The sequence below is a fragment of the Dipodomys merriami genome, unplaced genomic scaffold (genome assembly GCF_024711535.1).
Source record: "Dipodomys merriami isolate MVZ:Mamm:240054 unplaced genomic scaffold, mDipMer1.0.p SCAF_1, whole genome shotgun sequence".
In the NCBI taxonomy this organism is placed as follows: Eukaryota; Metazoa; Chordata; class Mammalia; order Rodentia; family Heteromyidae; genus Dipodomys; species Dipodomys merriami.
Window position 1 is genome coordinate 144,892,308 of NW_027202270.1, and position 21,100 is coordinate 144,913,407.

The 21,100-nt window shown below is 38.2% G+C and overlaps 1 protein-coding gene across 1 annotated transcript in view; it reads right to left on the reverse strand.

The window, feature by feature from the left end:
- The window catches only part of Styx (serine/threonine/tyrosine interacting protein), a 34,296-nt gene that overhangs the window by 4,598 nt on the left and 8,598 nt on the right, over positions 1-21,100 (reverse strand). Inside the window, exons 4-10 of the mRNA XM_070033231.1 lie at positions 18,852-18,949; positions 11,430-11,490; positions 10,715-10,751; positions 8,836-8,875; positions 8,710-8,760; positions 6,729-6,801; positions 1,211-1,304 (exon numbers count right to left, since the gene is read on the reverse strand). Of these exons, the coding sequence (XP_069889332.1) occupies positions 1,211-1,304; positions 6,729-6,801; positions 8,710-8,760; positions 8,836-8,875; positions 10,715-10,751; positions 11,430-11,490; positions 18,852-18,949 (454 nt within the window). The remainder of the gene's footprint in view (positions 1-1,210; positions 1,305-6,728; positions 6,802-8,709; positions 8,761-8,835; positions 8,876-10,714; positions 10,752-11,429; positions 11,491-18,851; positions 18,950-21,100) is intronic.

The window sequence follows — 21,100 nt, forward strand, 5'->3', positions numbered from 1 at the left end:
AAAAATAAACACAGGAATGCCATCAGTAGTTCAGTTTTCTAAATTGCAGATGAAATTAGAACAGACACATGGAAAAGTCACAACCTTTACTACCATGGTTATGTTACCTTCTGAAGGAATTAAGTCAGCAAAAGCACTGGCAAACCAAAAATGTCATTCATTACAAATATGTTTATAAAAGTAAGTCTGAGCGGGGCTCCAGTGGCTCACGCCTATAATCCTGGCTACTCAGGAAGCTGAGATCTGAGGATCACGGTTTAAAGCCAGCCCAGGCAGGAAAGTCTGTGAGACTCTTATCTCCAATAAACCACCAGAAAACCAGAAGTGGTGCTGTGGCTCAAGTGGTAGCGTGCTCACCTTGAGCTTAAGAGCAGAGGGACAGCACCCCGGCCCAGAGTTCAAGCCCCATGACCAACAAAAACAAAACAAAACAAAACAAAGTCTGGAGATCAGGATACAGTGGCTTATCCCTTTGATCCCAGCTATGGGGAAGGTGATGAGGAGAAGCATGTCCTTTAGAGAAGTTGCTTGGATGGTTATCTTAGAAAAAGGGATTTCAGGTGCTTCAAAAACAGTAGAGATCAGGGCTGGGAAGGTGGCTCAGTGGTAGAGCACTTGCCTCGCATGCCTGAGGCTCTGGGTTCGATTCCTCAGCACCACATAAGCAAAAAGAAATAAGCTGAAAGTGGCACTGTGGCTCAAGTAGTAGAGTGCTAGCCTTGAGCTGAAGAGCTAAGGGACAGTGCCCAGGCCCAGAGTTCAGGCCCCACGACCAGACCCAAAAAAAAAAAAAAAAAAGAAAACAGTAGAGATCAATACTGGTAGGCAGAGGAAAACTGAGGTAGCTCATGTTGCTATTTTAAACTTGAAACAAGTTTTTATTAGTTACATTTTATAAAATAACTTAGTTACCCGGACTCATTTTAATAGGACAACAGTTGTATTATTTAAGAGATTTAAAACTAACTGAAACAGATATCTGATCTTCCAGTCAAAATACTCTAATTGACCATGCAGCACTGTTCACACAGCTCACTCTAAGTCATATTATAAAGTAATCATTTAAAAATTATCTGTGTTAATTTGATAGCCACAACAAAATGGCCTAAATAAGTTGTTTAGTATAATTTGCATAACAATTGGATGCTTTTTTTCCACTTAAAAAAAATTCTCTCTCTCCCCAACTTACCCCCAAAACAAAAACCCATACCTGTGTTGCCAGAATGAACAGACAAGGACCTTTCTATCTGGAGTGGTGACATCATTTGTATTGTTAATTTTGCTAAGTAGATGGCTTCATATTCCTAGAAAAAGACTTAAATTAACTTACACATTTACATTCCTGGATACTCTAAACAGTGATTAATATGCACAGTACTGATATTCTTAGTTTATAATAAACTGCCTCTACATTGCAAGAGAAATACAGGTTTGAAATTCTTTTTTTTTTTTTTTGGGGGGGGGGGGTCTGGTCATAGGGCCTGAACTCTGGGCCTGGGCGCTGTCCCTCAGCTCTTCAGCTCAAGACTAATGCTCTTCCTCTTGAGCCATAGCGCCACTTCCGGCTTTCTTCTGCTTATGTGGTGCTGAGGAATTGAACCCAGGACCTCATGCATGCAAGGCAAGCGCTCTACCACTGAGCAACCTTCCCAGCCCCCCAGGTTTGAAATTCTTATCTCATAATCATCAGCTACTGAGAAGTATAAATCAAGTTCACACAAGTAGTATTGTACATTTAACTGCCAGTCAGTATGTCTTCCACAACTGTAGCATTAGCTACAGAAGTCTCTAATTTATCTTAAGAACAACAAAAATCCTAGCACTTAGAGGATGATGAAAATCTTGAGCATACCCAGGCTTAGACTTAGGACTTAACTTAAATCCCTGAGACTTTTATCTCCAATTAACTAACAAAAATATGTGAGTGAAGCTGTTGCTCTAATGGTAGAGTGCTAGTCCAATAGAAAGCTAAGGGACAGTGTCCAGGTCCTGAATTCAAGCCCCAGCATGGACAGATACACACATGGACATGGAAAGACACAAAAACTTTAAACTGGCAGTATCATTAAAAGGTTGTAAGAATAAAACTCAGTGTAATACTTTAAAAATCATTAAGTCTTTTAATATATAAGTATATGTTTTTTTTTCTAGTTCCTCAGAAACAGTAACTCTTGCCCTAGGAGAATAACAATAATCCCTTTATCCAGAAGAGTTAAAGGCATTCTGTTCCTCTGCCCTTTATGAAAACAAGGACATTTGAGGAAAGTAGCAGACATCAATACTTCTGAACAGGGGGAAGAGAAAAATAAGGAACTGATTAACAAAATAGGTCAAGATAGTAGATATCTTCAAAGGGAAAAGGAGAGTTGTACATGGAAAGGCCATTAAGAGGCTTCTGAAGTCCAGGTGAATAATTTCTTGACTTAGAAATGGCTACGAGTGCTTATTTGTATTTTATTCATTTCCTGTATGTATACTATATTTCATAGTAATTTTGGTCTGGCATTGTGGTATCATCTGTAATCTCAGTATTCAGGTGCTTGAGAGGCTGGAATTGTGTGTCCTAGGACAGCTTAGAATACATAATGAGACACTGTCTCCATACTCACCTGTACACAGAAGATGCCTGCTTCCACAGCTATTTTAGGCAGAGAAGTTACTTGTTAACAGTTACCTGATCTTGGTCAGTTAAAATTAAAGGCTATGGTTTGGAAGGTGGCTTAGTGGTACAGTGCTTGCCTTGCATGCATGAAGCTCTAGGTTCAATTCATCAGTACCACATGAAAAAGTGAGAGTGGCACTGTGGTTCAAGTGGTAGAGTGGTAGCCAAGACTGGCAAAAAAAAAAAGAGTAAAAGCTAACTTATTAATTCCTACACTTGGTTATACGTGAGAAGTATATGAGCAATTTTAACCAGCACATTTGATTTTGGATTTCTTGGCCTCAGATACTATGAGATAAAGCCTATCTTATTTTCCTGTGACAGCCCAAGTTGACTTTGGAAAATGACATTTCTAAAAATGCGTTCAAAAAGAGATAAAAGGACTCCTAGGAAGAGATATGACAACAGATGTTTGAGCCCAACAATGAAATGGAAAACAAAAAAAAGACCATACCCAACAATTCTAGCAAAATATTTATTTTTCCCTTTGCCCTGGATTATCCCAATCAGCATACAGATGTTAATAGTTTCTCCTATCTTAGAAACCAAAACCCTAACTCACCAGTCACTCTTTTATGTTTTCTCCTTTAAGGCAAACAAAGTGTATGTGGTTAAGATTCCTTTTCCCATTTTTCCTTGAACAGCCTGCAATTATGCTTATCCTCCCTATTTACCTCAGAATTTTGTCAAGAATACCAACAATCTCATGTTCGTTGGCAAGAAATCACTACCCCCTTTTTCTCCCAGTGAATTGGAGATATGAACTGAAAGCCCTCACTCACACTTACCCCGTGGCTAAATACTGCCACCAGGTATGACCTTCATCTAGAAACCTTCTTGCTCAATCTGTACATGACTTTTTCTTTGTTTAGATACCACTTTCTCAGTAAGGCTTTACTTATTACCCTTTAAAATTTTTAATTCTTGCAGAGTACCAGTGGCTCACATTTATAATAGTAGATACTGAGAAAGCTAAGATCTCTAGAGGATCAGTTTGATGTCAGCCCCAGCAGAAAAGTGTGACACTCCTCCAATTAGCCAGCAAAAAGCTAGGCTGGAGATGTAGCTCAAGCAGTAGAGCACTAGCCATGATTAAGGGTAAGCAAGCCAAGCAAGTGTGAGAATCTAAGTTCAAGCCCCTCTAGTACACTTAAAAAAAATAATAGTTCTTGCTTTGTATGTGCCTCCCCCACGGTATAACCCCTGCTTTCATTGTATTTGATGTTGGTATAATTTGTGGAGGGGAAGGGAAAAAAAAACAAATCGTTTAAATAGGGATACAGGTGGACCCATTGCAACAATGAGACGTACAAGTCGTTACGTAGAAAACCAACTTTACAACTTTGATAGAGGAGGGGAGGAGGGCCAGGTGGGGGGGGGGGGCGGGGTAAGATGGGATGGGAAGGGGAAACAGAGGAGGCTACAATGCTTGATAGGAAATGTACTCATTATCTTGCCCATGTAATTGTAACCTCTTTGTACGGTATATTCACAATAAAAAAAAAAATAATTCTTGCCATGTGCCAGTTGCTTACGCCTATAATCCTAGCTATTCAAAAGAAGCTGAGATCTGAGGATTGCGGTTCAAAGCCAACCCAGGCAGCAAAGTCTATGAGACACTTATCTCCAATAAACCACCAGAAAACCAGAAGTGGCACTATGATTCAAAGTGGTAGAGCACTAGCCTTGAGCAAATGAGCTCAAGGACAGCACCTAGACCCTGAATTCAAGCCCCACAACCAAAGTAATAAAAACTTCTTGTCCCATCCTCCTTTCTTTCTTGAACATATTACTTAATATTTTTTTGTTTGTCAGAATTTAACACCAAGAGGTCAGGGACTTTTGTCCGTTTCATTCTGTGCCTGTATTTAGAATGGACCCAAGTTAGTATTTCAAATATAGGGAGTAGGGCATGCCTGCAGTTCTAGCTACTTGGGAGAAAGAAGCAGACTGAGTCCGGGAGTTTGAGGGCACCTTGTGCAACACATCAAGTTCTCATCTCAAGAAACAAGTAAGTAAACACAGCATGGGATATAGAAGGCAGAAAATTTGAGCATAAAAAAAGAAAAGAACCAAGTTGAGAATAAAGAGAAAATCAGATATATGAAAAAGAAAAAACAAACAAATTACAGGCCTGAGGAGAAAGATCAAGTGAAGTACAATGCAAAAACCAAAAAAAAAAAAAAATCCAAATACATAATAGAAGAAACTTTCTCTGAAATAAGGAAAGCCTACAATCTGCAAGGAACAAGTCATACGAAGATTCAAAACCGCTACCACAGCAAAAACAACTAACTTCTGATCATCAATCTATTTTTTGACAGTGTGGGGGATTAAACCTATACCCTTGATAAGCAAATACTCTATCACTGACCTATATTCCTAAGATATTTTGATATACATCTAAACATCACCCTCCCTGTAATAATCAAGTTTTTTCTTTCTTTTTATTTGTCGGTCGTAGGGCTTGAATTCTGGACCTGGGCGCTATCCCTCAGCTCTTCAGCTCAAGGCGAGCTCTCTACCACTTGAGCCACAGCACTACTTCCAGTTTATTGGAGATAAGAGTCTCATGGAGTTTCCTGCCCAGGCTGGCTTTGAACTGCAATCCTCAGATCTCAGCCTCCTGAGTAGCCAGGATTACAGGCATGAGTCACCAATGCCTGACTAATCAAGTTTTTTATGGAGGAAAAATTTATAAATTAGTCTGCCATCAGAGTTCTCTGGAACAGCATTCTATAGAATGTATCAGGTAGACATGCAAAGCTATAAAGGAGAAAATACTGAAAGCTTTTATCTAGCCAACTGTCCTTCAAATAAAGGGGCATTAGAAAAATATATGCATGGATTTATAGACGATATAATGTACAGCAGAAGTTTTTTTTTTTTGTTGGTCGTGGGCTTGAACTCTGGGTTTGGGCGAGGTCTCTGTGCTCTTCAGCTCAAGGAGAGCGCTCTTCCACTTGAGCCACAGCACCATAAATTAGAATAAAATGCAAATATTTTAACTGACACCTAAATATAAAAATGTAGAAAATACAATTATGAGAAATATAGGAGGTAATATAAAATAATTTTACATGGGCTAATACTACTTAAAGCTACATCTAGCTGGTATGTAGCTCAATGCAACAGTGTTTGTCCAATGTGAGGCTTTGGATTCAGCCCCCACGCTGTAAAAAATAAGTATACAATAAGAAGGAAAAAACCTCTACTCTATATCGAGGTTTTTTAAAAAAAGGATGCAAATAAATAAGAAACAATTATACAAAATAAATGAAGGATGAAAGTGTATCAATGGGATAAATATACTGTTAAAGAAATGATGTTAATACTGGCCAAAATAGCAACTCAAGCAAAGAACATGTTTGGAAATGCATCTAAAACAAAATTAGTTAGGAAGGTTGTACTTCTCTACTCCCTTTTCTTGGTAACAGCAACTTAAAAAATATATTAAACAGATATAAGCTTAAATCATCAAATTAATTTTTTTTTTTTTTTTTGCCAGTCGTGGGGCCTGAACTCTGGGCCTGGGTGCTGTCCCTCAGCTCTTCAGCTCAAGGCTAGCGCTCTACCACTTGAGTCACAGCGCCACTTCTACTTTTTTTGGCTTATGTGGTGCTGAGGAATCGAACCCAGGGCCTCATGCATGCAAGGCAAGCACTCTACCACTGAGCCACCTTCCCAGTCCCATCAAATTAGTATTTTTAAACATTAAGTTTTTACAGAGTAAATTATATACTAAGCTGTATGGACAAAAGATTTTAACTATCTTACTTTTTTTTTTGTCTGCCGTGGGCTTGAACTCAGGGCTTGTGCACTGTCTCTGAGCTCTTTTTCTCAAGGCTAGCAATCTACCACTTTGAGCCACAGAGCCACTTCCGGTTTTCTGGTAGTTAATTGCAGATAAGTCTGATGGACTTTCCTGCCTGGAATAGCTTTCAACCTTGATCCTCAGACCTCAGCCTCCTGAGTAGGCAGGATTACAGGTATAAGCCACCTGTGCCTGGACTATCTTACAATTTTGATTACCTTAAAGAGAAAATGGAAAAAAAAGTTAAATTACCTGAAGTTGATGGACAAATCCAGCATTAGGATTAATACAAAATCTTCTTTCTTGGACATAAGCAAAAGCATCTCTGGAAAAAAAAGTTATGACAAATTATTTCAAAAGATTTCAATTTCAAAAAGTTTTCCAGAATTTATTTAAAGTAGGAAGTTACCTAAAAATTTATCCTAAAGTAGGTAAACAATCATTGAGCTTAACCCTACATAAGGGGACAGATTAAATATTGTAATCCTTCTGCATGTTCTAATCCCAACTGTGTCTTCAAAGGGAATTTGGCCAATTTCTCTAAACTTTAATTTTTTCTCTTATTTTGGAGAACTACAGTGAAGATGGAAGATAATGAATGTAAAATCACTTTGTGCATGTAGCATACCAGTCATATAGTACATGCCCAAAGTATTACCATTTAGTTAGAGAAAGAGTAGAGTACCCAGCACAAGAGAATCAAAGGTTACTTTCACTATTAGTATCACTGACAAGATTCTTACTAGAGAATGTTAGAAAAAAAATGTATACATGTAAAATTTGCATGCACACACATATATGTATATACGTATGTGTATACATATGTATATGCAACTTGTACATATAAACATATATGCAATTTATCAGTATATATATATTGCAAAATACTTCTGTGCATATAAAATCTCTTTAATTAAAACATATTTATTAATTCCTTTAATTGATATTTTAAAGTCAACTTTTGGAAGTGGCGCTGTGGCTCAAGCAGTAGAGCGCTTGCCTTGAGCTGAAGAGCGCAAGGACAGTGCCCAAGCCCCACGACTGACCAAAAAAAAAAAAAAAAAAAAGGTCAACTTTTCTATTTGTTAATGATGACAGGATTCCTAATTTTTACGGTAAGAGAAAGTTAATACTATATACTTGTTTTTTGGTGATAAGCCCTCTGTCCTTTCTAAAAATATATGTACTATGCTTAAAGACAATGATTTTGGTCAGAGTAGTTACAACTGTAAATAAATGGAACAGACAAATCCTAGGACATTTTCCACTGAACTATTAATAGGTAAATATAATATATAAAAATGGAAAATATAATAAATTAGCCTTTCTTTAACACTGTCTCATTATATACCACTGCTGGCCTTAAAACTAAAAAATCCTCAGCCTCCTGAGTGCTGGGATTAAAGATATGTACTACTACCATATTCAGCATATATTAGACTTATTTATTTATTTATTTATTTATTTATTTATTTATTTATTTATTTATTTATTTATTTATTGGTCCGGTCGTGGGGCCTGAACTCTGGGCCTGGGTGCTGTCCCTCAGCTCTTCAGCTCAAGGCTAGCGCTCTACCACTTGAGCCACAGCGCCACTTCCGGCTTTCTTCTTTTTGCTTATGTGATGCTGAGGAATCAAACCCAGGGCCTCATGCATGCAAGGCAAGCACTCTACTACTGAGTCACCTTCCCAGCCCTATTTTTATTTCAAAAGTGGCAAAGCAAGGCATTTCATAGAGAGGTATAGACAGTACACTGTTAAAAAAAAAAAAGCATACTCAAGCTAGATGGCTCAAGAGCAAGGTAAGTAAAGAGAAGAGAGAAAACCATTTCCCGCTTCTCATTCAGGAAATGGGAGTTAAAGACTTGATAAAATTAGACTTAAAACAAAGTTAACATTATTTATGTCCAAGAATTTTAAACTGAGACTAACCAGTTTCCTAGTAGCAAATAAGTAATTTTCTATGGGTTATTTCAGCTCTATGTTACCTTGGCTTCTTAAAATACCAACAGTTAACACTAGTTTTAGAAACCACAAAAAAAATTAGCCTAAAAAAATCTATACAATAGGAAGATAAATTAGGTTAAGAGATTAACCATGGGATGTAAGGACTTATCTAATGAAGTATGTCTACATAAAATAATAAGGAATATTAACTTTAAACTCCCATTTCTGTAAGGTTTGTTTTCATGGCAATCTAAACTGTGGTTAGGTTTGAGTGTACTTTCTTACCTGTACTTCATTCCAAATGTTTCCATAATGTATGCAATAACAAAGGCAGCACTGAAGACAAGACAAAAAATTTAGAAAATGCACTCATTAATTTGAAGGAAACAAATACCATCTTTAACTTCTTACCTTCTGGAGATCCCTGCATTTCCATGAACAAGAACTTTACCTGAAAAAAACAAATACTTATTCTCAGAGACAAACACATGAGTTAGCAACTGAAACAATTTATCAACCATAGTAAATCATATACATGCCATTTAATAATTTTCAAATGTTTGATTTTATACATCCTAGAGTTTTGAAGAAATTTTTACAGAGAATTTAAAATTTGCTCTAGGGAGCAATTTAAAGAGTATATCCAAATGAAACAAAAAGTTTGGAAAATACAAATTTGAGTGTAGTCTACTTTAACTTACAATGTCCATATACAGCATATAGGATAAACATCAACTTAAAAAGTTACTATAAGGGCTGGGAAGTTGGCTCAGTGGTGGAGCACTTGCCTTGCATGCCTGAGGCCTGGATTTGATTCCTCAGCACCACATAAACTCAAGTGGTTCAGTGCTAGCCTTGAGCACTCAGAGACAGCACTCTGGCCCTTAGTTCAAGTCCCACAACCGACAGACAGACACAGACACACACACACACACATACACAATTAAACACAGACCTTCCCCTTCCCTACAACCCACCCATACCACTCCTAGATATCTACCCTGATCAGCATGAACCAAGATATGATAAGGGCATCTGCACATCCATGTTCATTGCTGCACTATTCACCATAGCCAAAATCTGGAAACAACCCAGAACACTACAATAGATGAGTAGATCCAAAAAATGTGGAATGTATATACAATGTAATTTTACACAGCCATTAGAAAGAACAAAATAATGTCATTTGCAGGGAAATAGATTTAACTAGAACAAATGAGGTAAGCCAAGATTAGAGAGATGAATGGCGCATGTTCTCTCTGATATGCAGACATTAGATCTAAAGTCTTAAGAGAGAATCACAAAGGTACAATACCCAAATGACTCTTCATATGTATATAAAATAATATACATGCTGGAATGAACTCCAAAGATATGGAAACAAGGGACTTTTCTTAAATTTGTTTTTTCTTTCTGATGATTCCATATCCTTTATCTTACATATAGTGTATGTATGTGCATATCTGTGGGAGGGCCGGGGGGAGGGCACAGAACCCGAGGAACAGGGATGAAAAAGTGCAGCAGTGGAAATGCACTGGACGTTGATCAAAATTAATTATGCAACTTGTGGGTGGAGATGGGAATGGGAGAAAATGAGGAAACAGACCACACTGTGTGAAAGGAAATGCTGTTATTACCTGATGCATGTAAATGTAGCCCTTCTGTATATCACCTCTATAGTAACAATACATTTTTAAAAAATTTCTAAATAATTTATAGCCCAGTACAGTGGCTTATACTTATAATCCTAGTTACCTAGGAGGCTGAGACCAGATTCCAAGCTAGTCCAAGCAGAAAAGTCCAGACTTTTATCTACAATTAACCAGTAAAAAGCCAGAAATGGAGGCATGGCTCAAGTGGTAGAATGCCAGCCTTGAGTAAAAATGTCAAGAAAGAATATAAGGCCCAGAGTTCAAATCCGTCCCATTACCAGCACAAACAAAACAAACAAAAACCCCATTTATATATAAAGAAAATAAAGAAAAATAAAAACCTAAAATTAACTATTAGTTAAATAAAAAACACACTAGCCAGGTACTGGTGGCTCACACCTTTACTCCTAGCTTCTCAGGAGGCTGAGATCTGGAGATCACGGTTCAAAGCCAGCCGGGGCAGGAAAGTCCATGAGACTCTTATCTCCAATTAACCACCAGAAAACTGGAAGTGGTACTGTGGCTCAAAATGATAGAGAACTAGCCTTGAGCAGAAAAGCACAGGGATAGCGCCCAAGCCATAATTCAAGACCCACAACCAACCAAAAACAAAAAAAGAAAAAAGAAACACAACTCACCTCCATTTTGTAAGCTCCCATCAATAAATTCTTTAGTCTGAAGGTCAAAGACAATGTGTTAAAACAATATATATAGATTAACACAAATAAGTCACAGTGAAACAAAATTAATGAAAAATAATTTAATGCTACTTTAGATAAAAAATTATTTATCTTGATTCTGCAATATTATGCTTGTTATAGAGCCACACATCTATAATCCTAGGTGCTGACCTGGGAGGATCAGGGCAAGACAATCATAAATTCAAAATCTGCTAGGACTACACAATGAGAACTTACCTCAAAAAAATAAAACAAGGGGCTGGGAAGGTGGCTCAGTGGTAGAGTGCTTGCCTTGCATGCATGAGGCCCTGGGTTTGATTCCTCAGCACCACATAAGCAGAAAAAGCCGGAAGTGGGGCTGAGGCTCAAGTGGTAGTAGAGTGCTAGCCTTGAGCTGAAGAGCTGAGGGACAGCACCCAGGCCCAGAGTTCAGGCCCCATGACTGACAAAATAAAAATAAAAATAAAATAAAAATAAAACAAAAACCCAAGCACATCAAAATTCCATAAATATAACTAGTACAAGCTTATAGGAACTATAATTTACTTTTAAAGTTTCCCTAAACAATCCATTTCCTTTAAAAAAAAAATCCCACAATTTTCAGCAATAATACAGCCACAATTAAGAGATTCAAATTATCAACAAATTTAAATATTAAAATAGCAATACTTACCATAGGGAAAAAGCGTATTATATTTTCAACTGGATTATCTGCAATATCCAAGACTAAATATCTGAAAATAAAACAATTCATGATAAGCATACTGTTATGCATAGAAGAATTAACTTTGAATATTTCTTGGTAACCATGAAAAGAATGCAAAATGATTTTCAAAGAATGAAATTTCAAGAACTAGGTCACAGATTTTGTATTGTTTGAGGGCATAGTAAGTAAGCACACAAAAATTTGATATTTTGGTATAAAAAATCCACATTGTGGGGCTGGGAAGGTGGCTCAGTGGTAGAGCGCTTGCCTGGCATGCCTGAGGCCCTGGGTTCAATTCCACCACATAAGCAAAAAGCAAAAAGCCGGAAGTGGTGCTGTGGCTCAAGTGGTAGAGCGCTAACCTTGAGCTGAAGAGCTGAGGGACAGCGCGCAGGCCCAGAGTTCAGGTCCCACAACCAGACCCCCCCCAAAAAAAAAATCCACATGGTTAAAATGGTTACTATAAGCAATAGAGAAACTGTCGATGAGATCCTAGAAAATAAAGACAAAAATGTGCCTGTGATTCTTAAGTCTTCTTTTTCTGTTTCTAGCAACTTCCATAAGTTCAGATGGCTATTCTCTAAGTGATCTTGTGACCCCTTCCAATAGATCTATACAGGACACACACACACACACACACACACACACACACACACACACACACACACACACACACACACACACACACACACACACACACACACACACACACACACACACACACACGACTTAGACCTCCTTATCAATACACACACACACACACACACGACTTAGACCTCCTTATCAATACTACCAACACCAATATATTGCAGTAAGTCTGCATACATTACTGCATGCCTAAAAATTAAACACTAAAGACAAGCAGATTTTTTCAATTAAAAACAAATTCTACCAGTATAGTTTAGTGTGCTGGTACATGAGGATTCTAGTAGTATTCTCCAGAGTAGTTTGGAGGCTGAAGCAGGAATATTGCTCAAATTTGAGGCCAGTCCCAAAAAACAAACAGCAAAACTGTAAACTCCTAGGGATGACATAGCATAAAAGTTATACATGTAATAATCATGGAAACCATGCCAAATCAACATATAGATATATCTCATTCTCTCATTCTTTTTCATGGTTACGTTGTATTTTTGGACAGTGACCAGGCCCTGAGTTCAAGCCCCAGGACTGGAAGAAAAAAAAAAAAAAAGCAGAGCAATTAATATTAAGAGACGTAGATACAGGATATCTCTAGAAAACATTAATAGTAGCTGCTTCCCGAGAGAAGTGGATGGCTTATATGCCCACTTACCTTTGTATAATATATATATAATATATTCCTTCTAAAATAATTAAAAACTTCAAAGACTGTTAAAACGATTAGAAGCTCAACCGCATTACAAGAAAGTAAATGAGAAAGTCAAAACTACGCATGCAAGACACCATTTTTACTCTGTGAGACAAGGAAAACTAAACTGTCATTCTGTCCTGCAGAGAAAGAAAACTAGAATAGGCCCTCTCATATGCTTTGTAGTAGGAAAGGTAAACTGACACAACACACTGGACGATATCAAAGCTTAAGGCAAAGCTGGACACAGGTGGTAGCTCCTATAATCCTAACTGTTTAAAAGGCTGAGACCTAGAGGATCTGTTTGAAGCCAGCCTACGCAGAAAAGTCCAAGAGATTCTATGTCCAATTAACCAGTGAAAGCCAGACTTGAGGTATAGCTCCTGGCAGAGTGCCAGGGATGATCAAACACAAGGACTTGAATTCAATTCTGGCAGAAAACAACAACAAAAACCTCTTAAGGCTGTGTACAGGGGCTTAAGACTGTAATCCTAGCTACTTGGATAGTAGAAATCAAGAGTATCATGGTTCCAGTCCTGGCAAAAAGGGAACAAGACCATATCTCTCTCAATCAATAACAGTGACATGATGGTGAGTGCCTGTTAATCCAGGCACCTAGGATAGCAGTCTAGGATAGCAGGTCGGGCAAAAACATAAGATTTTGGCTGAAAAATTAACTACAAAGAGAGTGAAAATGCTCACATTCTTATAACCAGCAATTCTACTTCTACAAATTTATCCTATCAGTATATTCAAATGGATTAAATGTCATGTAAAGAAGTCATTACAACACACACACACACAAACACACAAACACATGTGAATAAACTTTCTTACTAATACAATGGCTTCATAGTTTTCTCAAAAGAAAAAAAACTGGGAAGGTGGCTCAGTGGTAGAGTGCTTGCCTTGCATGCATGAGGCCCTGGGTTAGATTCCGCAGCACCACATAAGCAGAAAAGGCTGGAAGTGGTTCTGTGACTCAAGTGGTAGAGCGCTAGCCTTGAGCTGAAGAGCTGAGGGACAGTGCTCAGGCCGAGTTCAGGCACCATGACTGGTTAAAAAAAAAAAAAAAAAAAGCCATTGTGGGCTGGGAAGGTGGCTCAGTGGTAGAGCGCTTGCCTTGCATGCCTGAGGCCCTGGGTTCAATTCTTCAGCACCACATAAGCAGAAAAAGCCAGAAGTGGCACTGTAGCTCAAGTGGTAGAGTGCTAGCCTTGAGCTGAAGAGCGGAGGGACAGCGCCCAGGCCCAGAATTCAGGCCCCACGACCGTACCAAAAAAAAAAAAAAAAAAGCCATTGTAAAAATGAAGTTTATAGTTTATGTTGGTCTGTGTCATCCCTTCAACATTTTCACCCACCTTTGATCCATCCCCTCACTTCCCTTATTTTTCTTAATTTTTTTTTTTTCTGGGTCCGGTCATGGGGGCCTGAAGTATGGGCCTGGGCGCTATCCCTCAGCTCTTCAGCTCAAGGCTAGCGCTCCACCACTTGAGCCACAGCACCACTTCCGGCTTTTTTCTTTTTGCTTATGTGGTGCTGAGGAATCGAACTCAGGGCCTCAGGCATGCAAGGCAAGCGCTCTACCACTGAGCCAACTTCCCAGCCCCTATTTTTCTTAATTTTGTGGTACATACAAGGAATTCTTTCTTTCTTTCTTTATTTTTGCTTATGTGGTGCTGAGGAATCGAACCCAGGGCCTCTGGTATGCAAGGCAAGCGCTCTACCACTGAGCCACCTTCCCAGCCCCAATACAAGGAATTCTTGACAGATCAAGATGCACCATATACTAAGCCAGTTTATTAAGTGGCAAAAAAAAAGAAAAAATTCAATATGGATATATTGAAATTAAGAAAAGGGAGGGGTGAGTTGGGAGACTATTGAAAGGGTAACACTGATCAAGAGGCACTGCATTTATAAACTCCTTTGTTGAATGGCAACTCCTTTGTAAAACTACTAAAAGATAAAATAAAGTTTATCTATAGGAACATGTTTCTAAATGTCACAGGAACTCTGACAAGATATTCAATGAAGTAACAGTAGATGCCTATTATTTTTCAATTTTACCTTTGAATCAGCATACATTAATAACAGGAGTTTCACTGTGACAATTCCATATATACAACGTACTTTGAGTAAGTTCACCTCTGCATTGTACTTTCATTCCTTCCTTCTCTCCTCCCTTTTGTGAAGTGTGTGGTAGGTTTCCTCATGTTGTGCTTACTCTCTCACCAAATCCATATATTCATGTCCCACCATCACCATCACTGCCATTTTGGGTCTACGTTTCACAAATGAGTGAGAACATCAGATATTTGGCTTTTTAAGCTTGGCTCATCCAGCTTAATATGACCTATAGGTCCATCTATTTTTCTACAAATGATATAATTTGAACTCAGGACCTGGGTACTGTTCCTTAGCTTTTTTGCTCAAGACTGGCACCTTACAACTGGAACACAGCTCCATTTCTAGCCTTTTGCTGGTTAATTGGAGTTAAGTCTCATGGACTTCTCTACCTAGTTTTAGTGGGTTTTTTTGAGGAAACACCATACATTTCCATGGTGGTTGCACTAGTCTACATTCCCAGAGCGTGAGAGTCTCTGCTCCACCTTCCTAGCCATCCCCATTTTCTCTAGCATTTCTTTCTTTTCCTGATAACTAACGTTCTGACTGGAGTGAGACAGAACCTCAGTGATGGCTTGATTTGCATTTACATTGTAACTAGAGATGTCAAAACATTTCCCCATGCATAAGCCCTTGTATTTCTTCTGAGAGCATTTGTTCAATTATTTGCCCATTTATTAATCAGATTATTTGTTCTGCTGTTTAATTTTGGGGGCTGTGTATAATCCCTTATCTGTTGAATAGTGTCAAAGACTTTCTGCTGTTTTATGGGTTATTTCTTGATTCTGGTAATTGTTTCTTTTGATGTGCATAAACTTTTTAATTTAATCCACTTGTGAGTTCTTGCCCTTATTTCCTAGGCAAATGGAGTCCCATTCAAAAAATAACTACCCAGGGCTGGGAAGGTAGCTCAGTGATAGTGCTTGCCTCACATGCATAAGGCCCTGGGTTTGATTCCTCAGCACCACATAAGCAGGAGAAAAAAAAAAAAAACAGAAGTGGCACTGTAGCTCAAATGGTAGAGTGCTAGCATTGAGCTGAAGAGGTGAGGGAAAGCACCCAGGCCCACAGTTCAGGCCCCACGATCGACCAAAAAAGTAACAAATAAACAAAAATTATCCATACCTAAGTCTTTCAAAGTTTTTGCTGAGATTTCCCATATATCTTTTAGGTCTTAGATTAGGATCTTTCTCCACATGGAGTTGAAGTTTTACAAGGTGAAAGGTAAGGCTGCAGTTCCAGGCTTCTTGCACTTGTCATTGAATAGGCTGTCTTTTTTCTAGTTTTGGCTCCTTTGTCTCCTATCAGGTAGCTGCAGCTATGCAGTTTCATTTCTGGGTCTTTCCTTCTGGCTCAGTTTTCATTTTGTCTGTTCCTGTGCCACTGCCATCCTGTTGTCACTGTGGCTCAACAGTGTAATTTGAAGTACAGTACTGTAATTCTGGTGGTTTCTCCAGCTCTTTTTGCACCAGGATTACTTTTGCTATTTGTGGTTTTTTATGCCTCCATGACATTTTACAATTTTTTAAATACTAGGATTTTGATGGGTATTACATTCAATCTGAAGGCTGTTTTTTGGTAGTATAATCATTTTCATGATATTAGTTCTGACAGTTCATACACAAGAGGTCTTTTTCAACTTCTGGTGTCTTCAATTTCTTTCAAGGTTTTATAGTCTTCATCTCTGAGCTTTTTTGCTCAAGGCTAGTGCTCTACCATTTGAGCAATAGCTTAAATTCTGGCTTTCTGGTCCTTAATTGGAGATGTGTCTCATGGACTTTCTTGCCTAGAAGGCTTCTAACTTCAATCCTCAGATCTTAAACTCCTGAGTAGCTAGAATTACAGGCATAAGCCACTGGTGTCTGGCTCATGTGTATGCTGATTTTGTATCTTATGCTGTTGAAAGTGTTTATCTGATCTAGGAGGGTTTTTTGTTGTTGTTGTTGAATCTTGAGGGTCTTTTAAGTATAAGATCAAGGATTGTATCATCTGAAAACAGGAATAATTTGCCTTCACCCCTTTCTTTATGAATCCCCTTTTATTTCTATCTCTTTATGTTATTACTAGGTAGGAATTCTAGTATGACAAAGGAAGAGAGGGAAGAGTGGGGGAGGTCTTTGGTTCATTCCTGACTAGAGAAAATGATTTCAATTTTTATCCATTTCATTAAAGATGCTGTGTACACGTGTGCTCTCTCTCTCTCTCTAACTTTCACCGGACTAATACACAGGCATAAAGGAAAATGAACTCATATCATCTGCAGGAAAATGGGTGTTAGTACACAGCATCATACTAAGAAGCAAATGAAGTATAAAAATCAAAGCGTTTTCACTAATATGTGGGAGCTAGATCTAAAAGACATTCATGGACCTGAAGATACATGTATACACACATATATACTTATACATACAATATGTACATATATACTATGTATTAAATAGTACATATATAAATGTATAAACATTCAACGTTAATATTGAAAGGTATGTAGTAATTATGACTTTTTGTTGTTTGGTAGTATCTGATTCTTCCCTACTCCTCATTTGTTTAGTCCTCTAGTGAGATTCACTTTTTCCTATATTATGGTTAAATTTTTCTCCTCTTCTCTGTGTAAGATTCCTTGATGACTCTCTTCTGCAATGCTGGTTTAATAGTCACCAATCACTGTAGTTTTGCTTATCATGGAAGGTTCTTATTTTCTTCTCCATTTATAAATGATAGCTTTGCTAGGCATAGTAATATAGCTTGGCAATTATTTCTTTTTTTTTTGGCATTTGAAATGCATCACTCTATACACCTCCTTTGCTTTCAAGGTTTTTGTTGAGAAATCAGATGTTTATGATCTTGTCTTTACAGGTAACCTTGTGTGTCTCCCTTGCAGCTTCTCACATTACCTACTTATTCTCTGTACTTAATGTTTTAACTTTAATTGACGACACAGAGGTTACAGTCCGGTCTTGTGTTTACTCACACATCCCCTCAGAGCCATGGACTGCCCAGCTGCAGCTTTGGTGTGGTGGGCCTTGCTTGGTTCAGTTTAGGCTCTAGCTCAGGGGCAGCTGCTAGGTGAAACAGTACCAATCCAAAGGCACTAGGCTAGTCTGCTTGGGTTAAGTAGGGCAGTTCCAGGACTATAAGATAGCTTGGGGGAGGAGTGTATCTGGGACCTCTGTGCTTTGCCCTCCTCAGAGAAGCCAATAGTAACTCTGGATGTTCAGAGTTTTTTCTCTTTTCTACGTTGGCTTCCAATTTAATTAATGCATTATTAGGAGACTGAGGGGTGAGAAATTGTTACTTGTGTGTACATGTACAATGCAGAATAGGGCGATGGGTTTACAGCTTTAGCAAGCTGGTTCACTTACTTCTGCACCCTTTCCTTGGGTAGGGACTTAAGCTAACCCTAGCCAGCCTGCTTGCTGGCTTCTGTGCCTTTCCTTTGTCTTAGGGTAGATACTCAGAAACTGAGCTGTAGCCAAGTGGCTTATTCCCTTTCATCCCTTTTCCTTCTTAGTATATACTCTTTTACCCTCTAGAAATTTGCATTATGTGTAGCTCAGTGGCAAAGTGCTTGCCTAGCAAGTGCAATGTCCTGGGTTTGATTCTCAGTACCAAAAACAAACAAACACACAACAAACAAAAGAAATTTGCATCATAAGCATTATTTAAATATTTTAAAATAGATTTTATTTTAAATAAAATTTTGTACTATATGACCCATCCTTACAAAATAGGTATATACAGAAAAAATTCCAATTGTATAAACTTAAAATATAAATGTATTATAGTGCTAGCAAGGTTCTACATGTACTAACATGCATGAGGCCCTGGGTTTGATCCCCTGTACCTCAAAACAAAGAAAAAAGCCAAACAATATAAAACTACATTATGTATTTTCTATCCTTAAGATTTTTATAAGCCATATAAAAAATTCTTACCTAAATAACTGTTGAAAGTTTGGTTTAATAAAGTTTGCTTCAATATTTTGTCGAATGCAAATTATATGGGTTATTCCATGTTTCTGTAGTATAGGTAACTGTAAAAAAACCAGGAAGGATAGGGAAGAGAAGCAGTTTGAAATACAAAACATCTTACTGTAACATAGCTGCCTGCAATACACAGGACTCATCTGAGCCTTAAGTACAGAGGATTAAAACTAATTTCAAGGTAAACTTCCTAATCAGCAAGATTTGAGATGAAAATGTTAAATGTATTCTAAAGGCTAACCCAGATTTTTCTTTTTATTGCTGGTTATAGGGCTTGAACTCTGGGCCTGGGCACTGTCCTTTCGCTCTTCAGCTCAAGTGCTCTACCACCTGAGCCACAGTGCCACTTCCGGTTTTCTAGTGGTTTACTGGAGGTAAGAGTCTCATGGAATCTCCTGCCTGGGCTGGCTTTGAACCTCGATTCTCAGAGCTCAGTCTCCTGAGTAGCTAGGTTTACAGGCGTGAGCCACTGGGCCCGGCAACCCAGATATTTTAAAATCTGTAATTCTAGAGCTTGATGAGACTTTAAGAGAATGTACCTGGAAAGTAGCAATATGTAGTAGTGGCTAAAAGCCTGGGTTGCCAGGCATCAGTGGCTAACATCTGCAATCCTAACTATTTAGGAAGCTAAGATCTGAGAATCGCAGTTTGAAATCCATGAGACTCTTATCTCCAATTAACTACCAAATAAGTTAAAAGTGGAGCTCACATTGGTAGAGTGGTAGTTTTGAGCAAAAAGTTCAGGGACAGTGTCCAGGCCCTGAGTTCAAGCCCCAAGGCCAGCACCAAGCCCCTGTCCAGTACCAAAAAAAAAAAAAAAAAAAGTTTGGGGTTAGTACCATGATAGCCTGAGCTAGATATCCCAGCTCTATTAATGACCTAAGCCCTGAGGCTCAATTTTGTCATGAAAAATGAGAAAAGACTACCTATTAAGTGGTGGTGACAGTATACATTGTAATGAGATCTTTTTAATTTTGGTGGTATAATTTATTTTTATTTTTGGTCCAGTCATGGGGCCTGAACTCTGGGCCTGGGCGCTGTCCTTCAGCCCTTCAGCTCAAGGCTAACACTCTACCACTTGAACCACAGTGCCACTTCCAGCTTTTTTCTTTTTGGTTATGTGGTGTTGAGGAATCGAACCCAGGGCCTCAGGCATGCAAGGCTCTACCACTGAGCCACCTTCCCAGCCCTTGGTGGTATAATTTAAAAGAAGTTTATTATGGTTTGACTACATGGAATGTACATAGTACAATCGGGAACACTTAGATTTCAAGTTTGGAAAAACAGAAATAAGATGAATCATTTTCCATTAAAAGACATACATACTCTTATCCCTGAAAGAGAAGAAGGTTAAGTAAAATACTGACTTTTAGTTAACCTTATTTTGGGATTTATCTCCATCTCATATTGCTCAGAATGGATTCCTAATAATTATGGATGATTAATAGTCTTAAGAGAATTAATGATCGTTTATTAACAAATCTTTCTAATACATAAATTTCCTGAGAAAAAATAGCTTATAAAAACCCATTTACGATCTTTGGTAAAACACTTGAGTACTGGTCTAGCAAAATTGGGAAAAAAAATTGATTGCTGTGGCTCATGCCTTTTCTTTCAGCCACTCATGAGGCAGCGATCAAGAAGATTTCTCTAATGAAATCAGACTAGTGAGGCCACCGGCTGACTGAACAAATACTCTGTTTCTGAAAGTACAGCCTATAATTCCAGCTATGCAAGAAGATTTTTGGTGTGCCCAAGGATGGTTCCTCAAAAAGTGAAATTTAACTAAAACAAATAAGGACTAGGAACATGGCCCTAAGCCAAATTTAAACCTTAGTACTTCAAAATTAGTCAGTTTACTTGGAATGCTGAGATTGGGAGGATTGTAGGTCAAAGCAACAGCTGGCAAAATATTCAAAAGACCCTATATCTCAACCAATAAAATACAGCGTGACACCAGCCAGTCATCTCAAATATGTGGGAAGTATAAATAGGAGTACTGCCATCCAGGTCAGCCCAGAAAAAAAAAAAAAAAGACCATATTTGAAAAATAAGAAAAAAAAAAAAAAAAAAAGGACTAGGATGTAGCTCAAGTGGTATAGTGCCAGGCTAGCTAGTGCAAGGCTTTAAGTTCAAAATCCTAGTACATACATTTATACATACATTTATACAAAATATACATAACATTGGAATAGACAGGA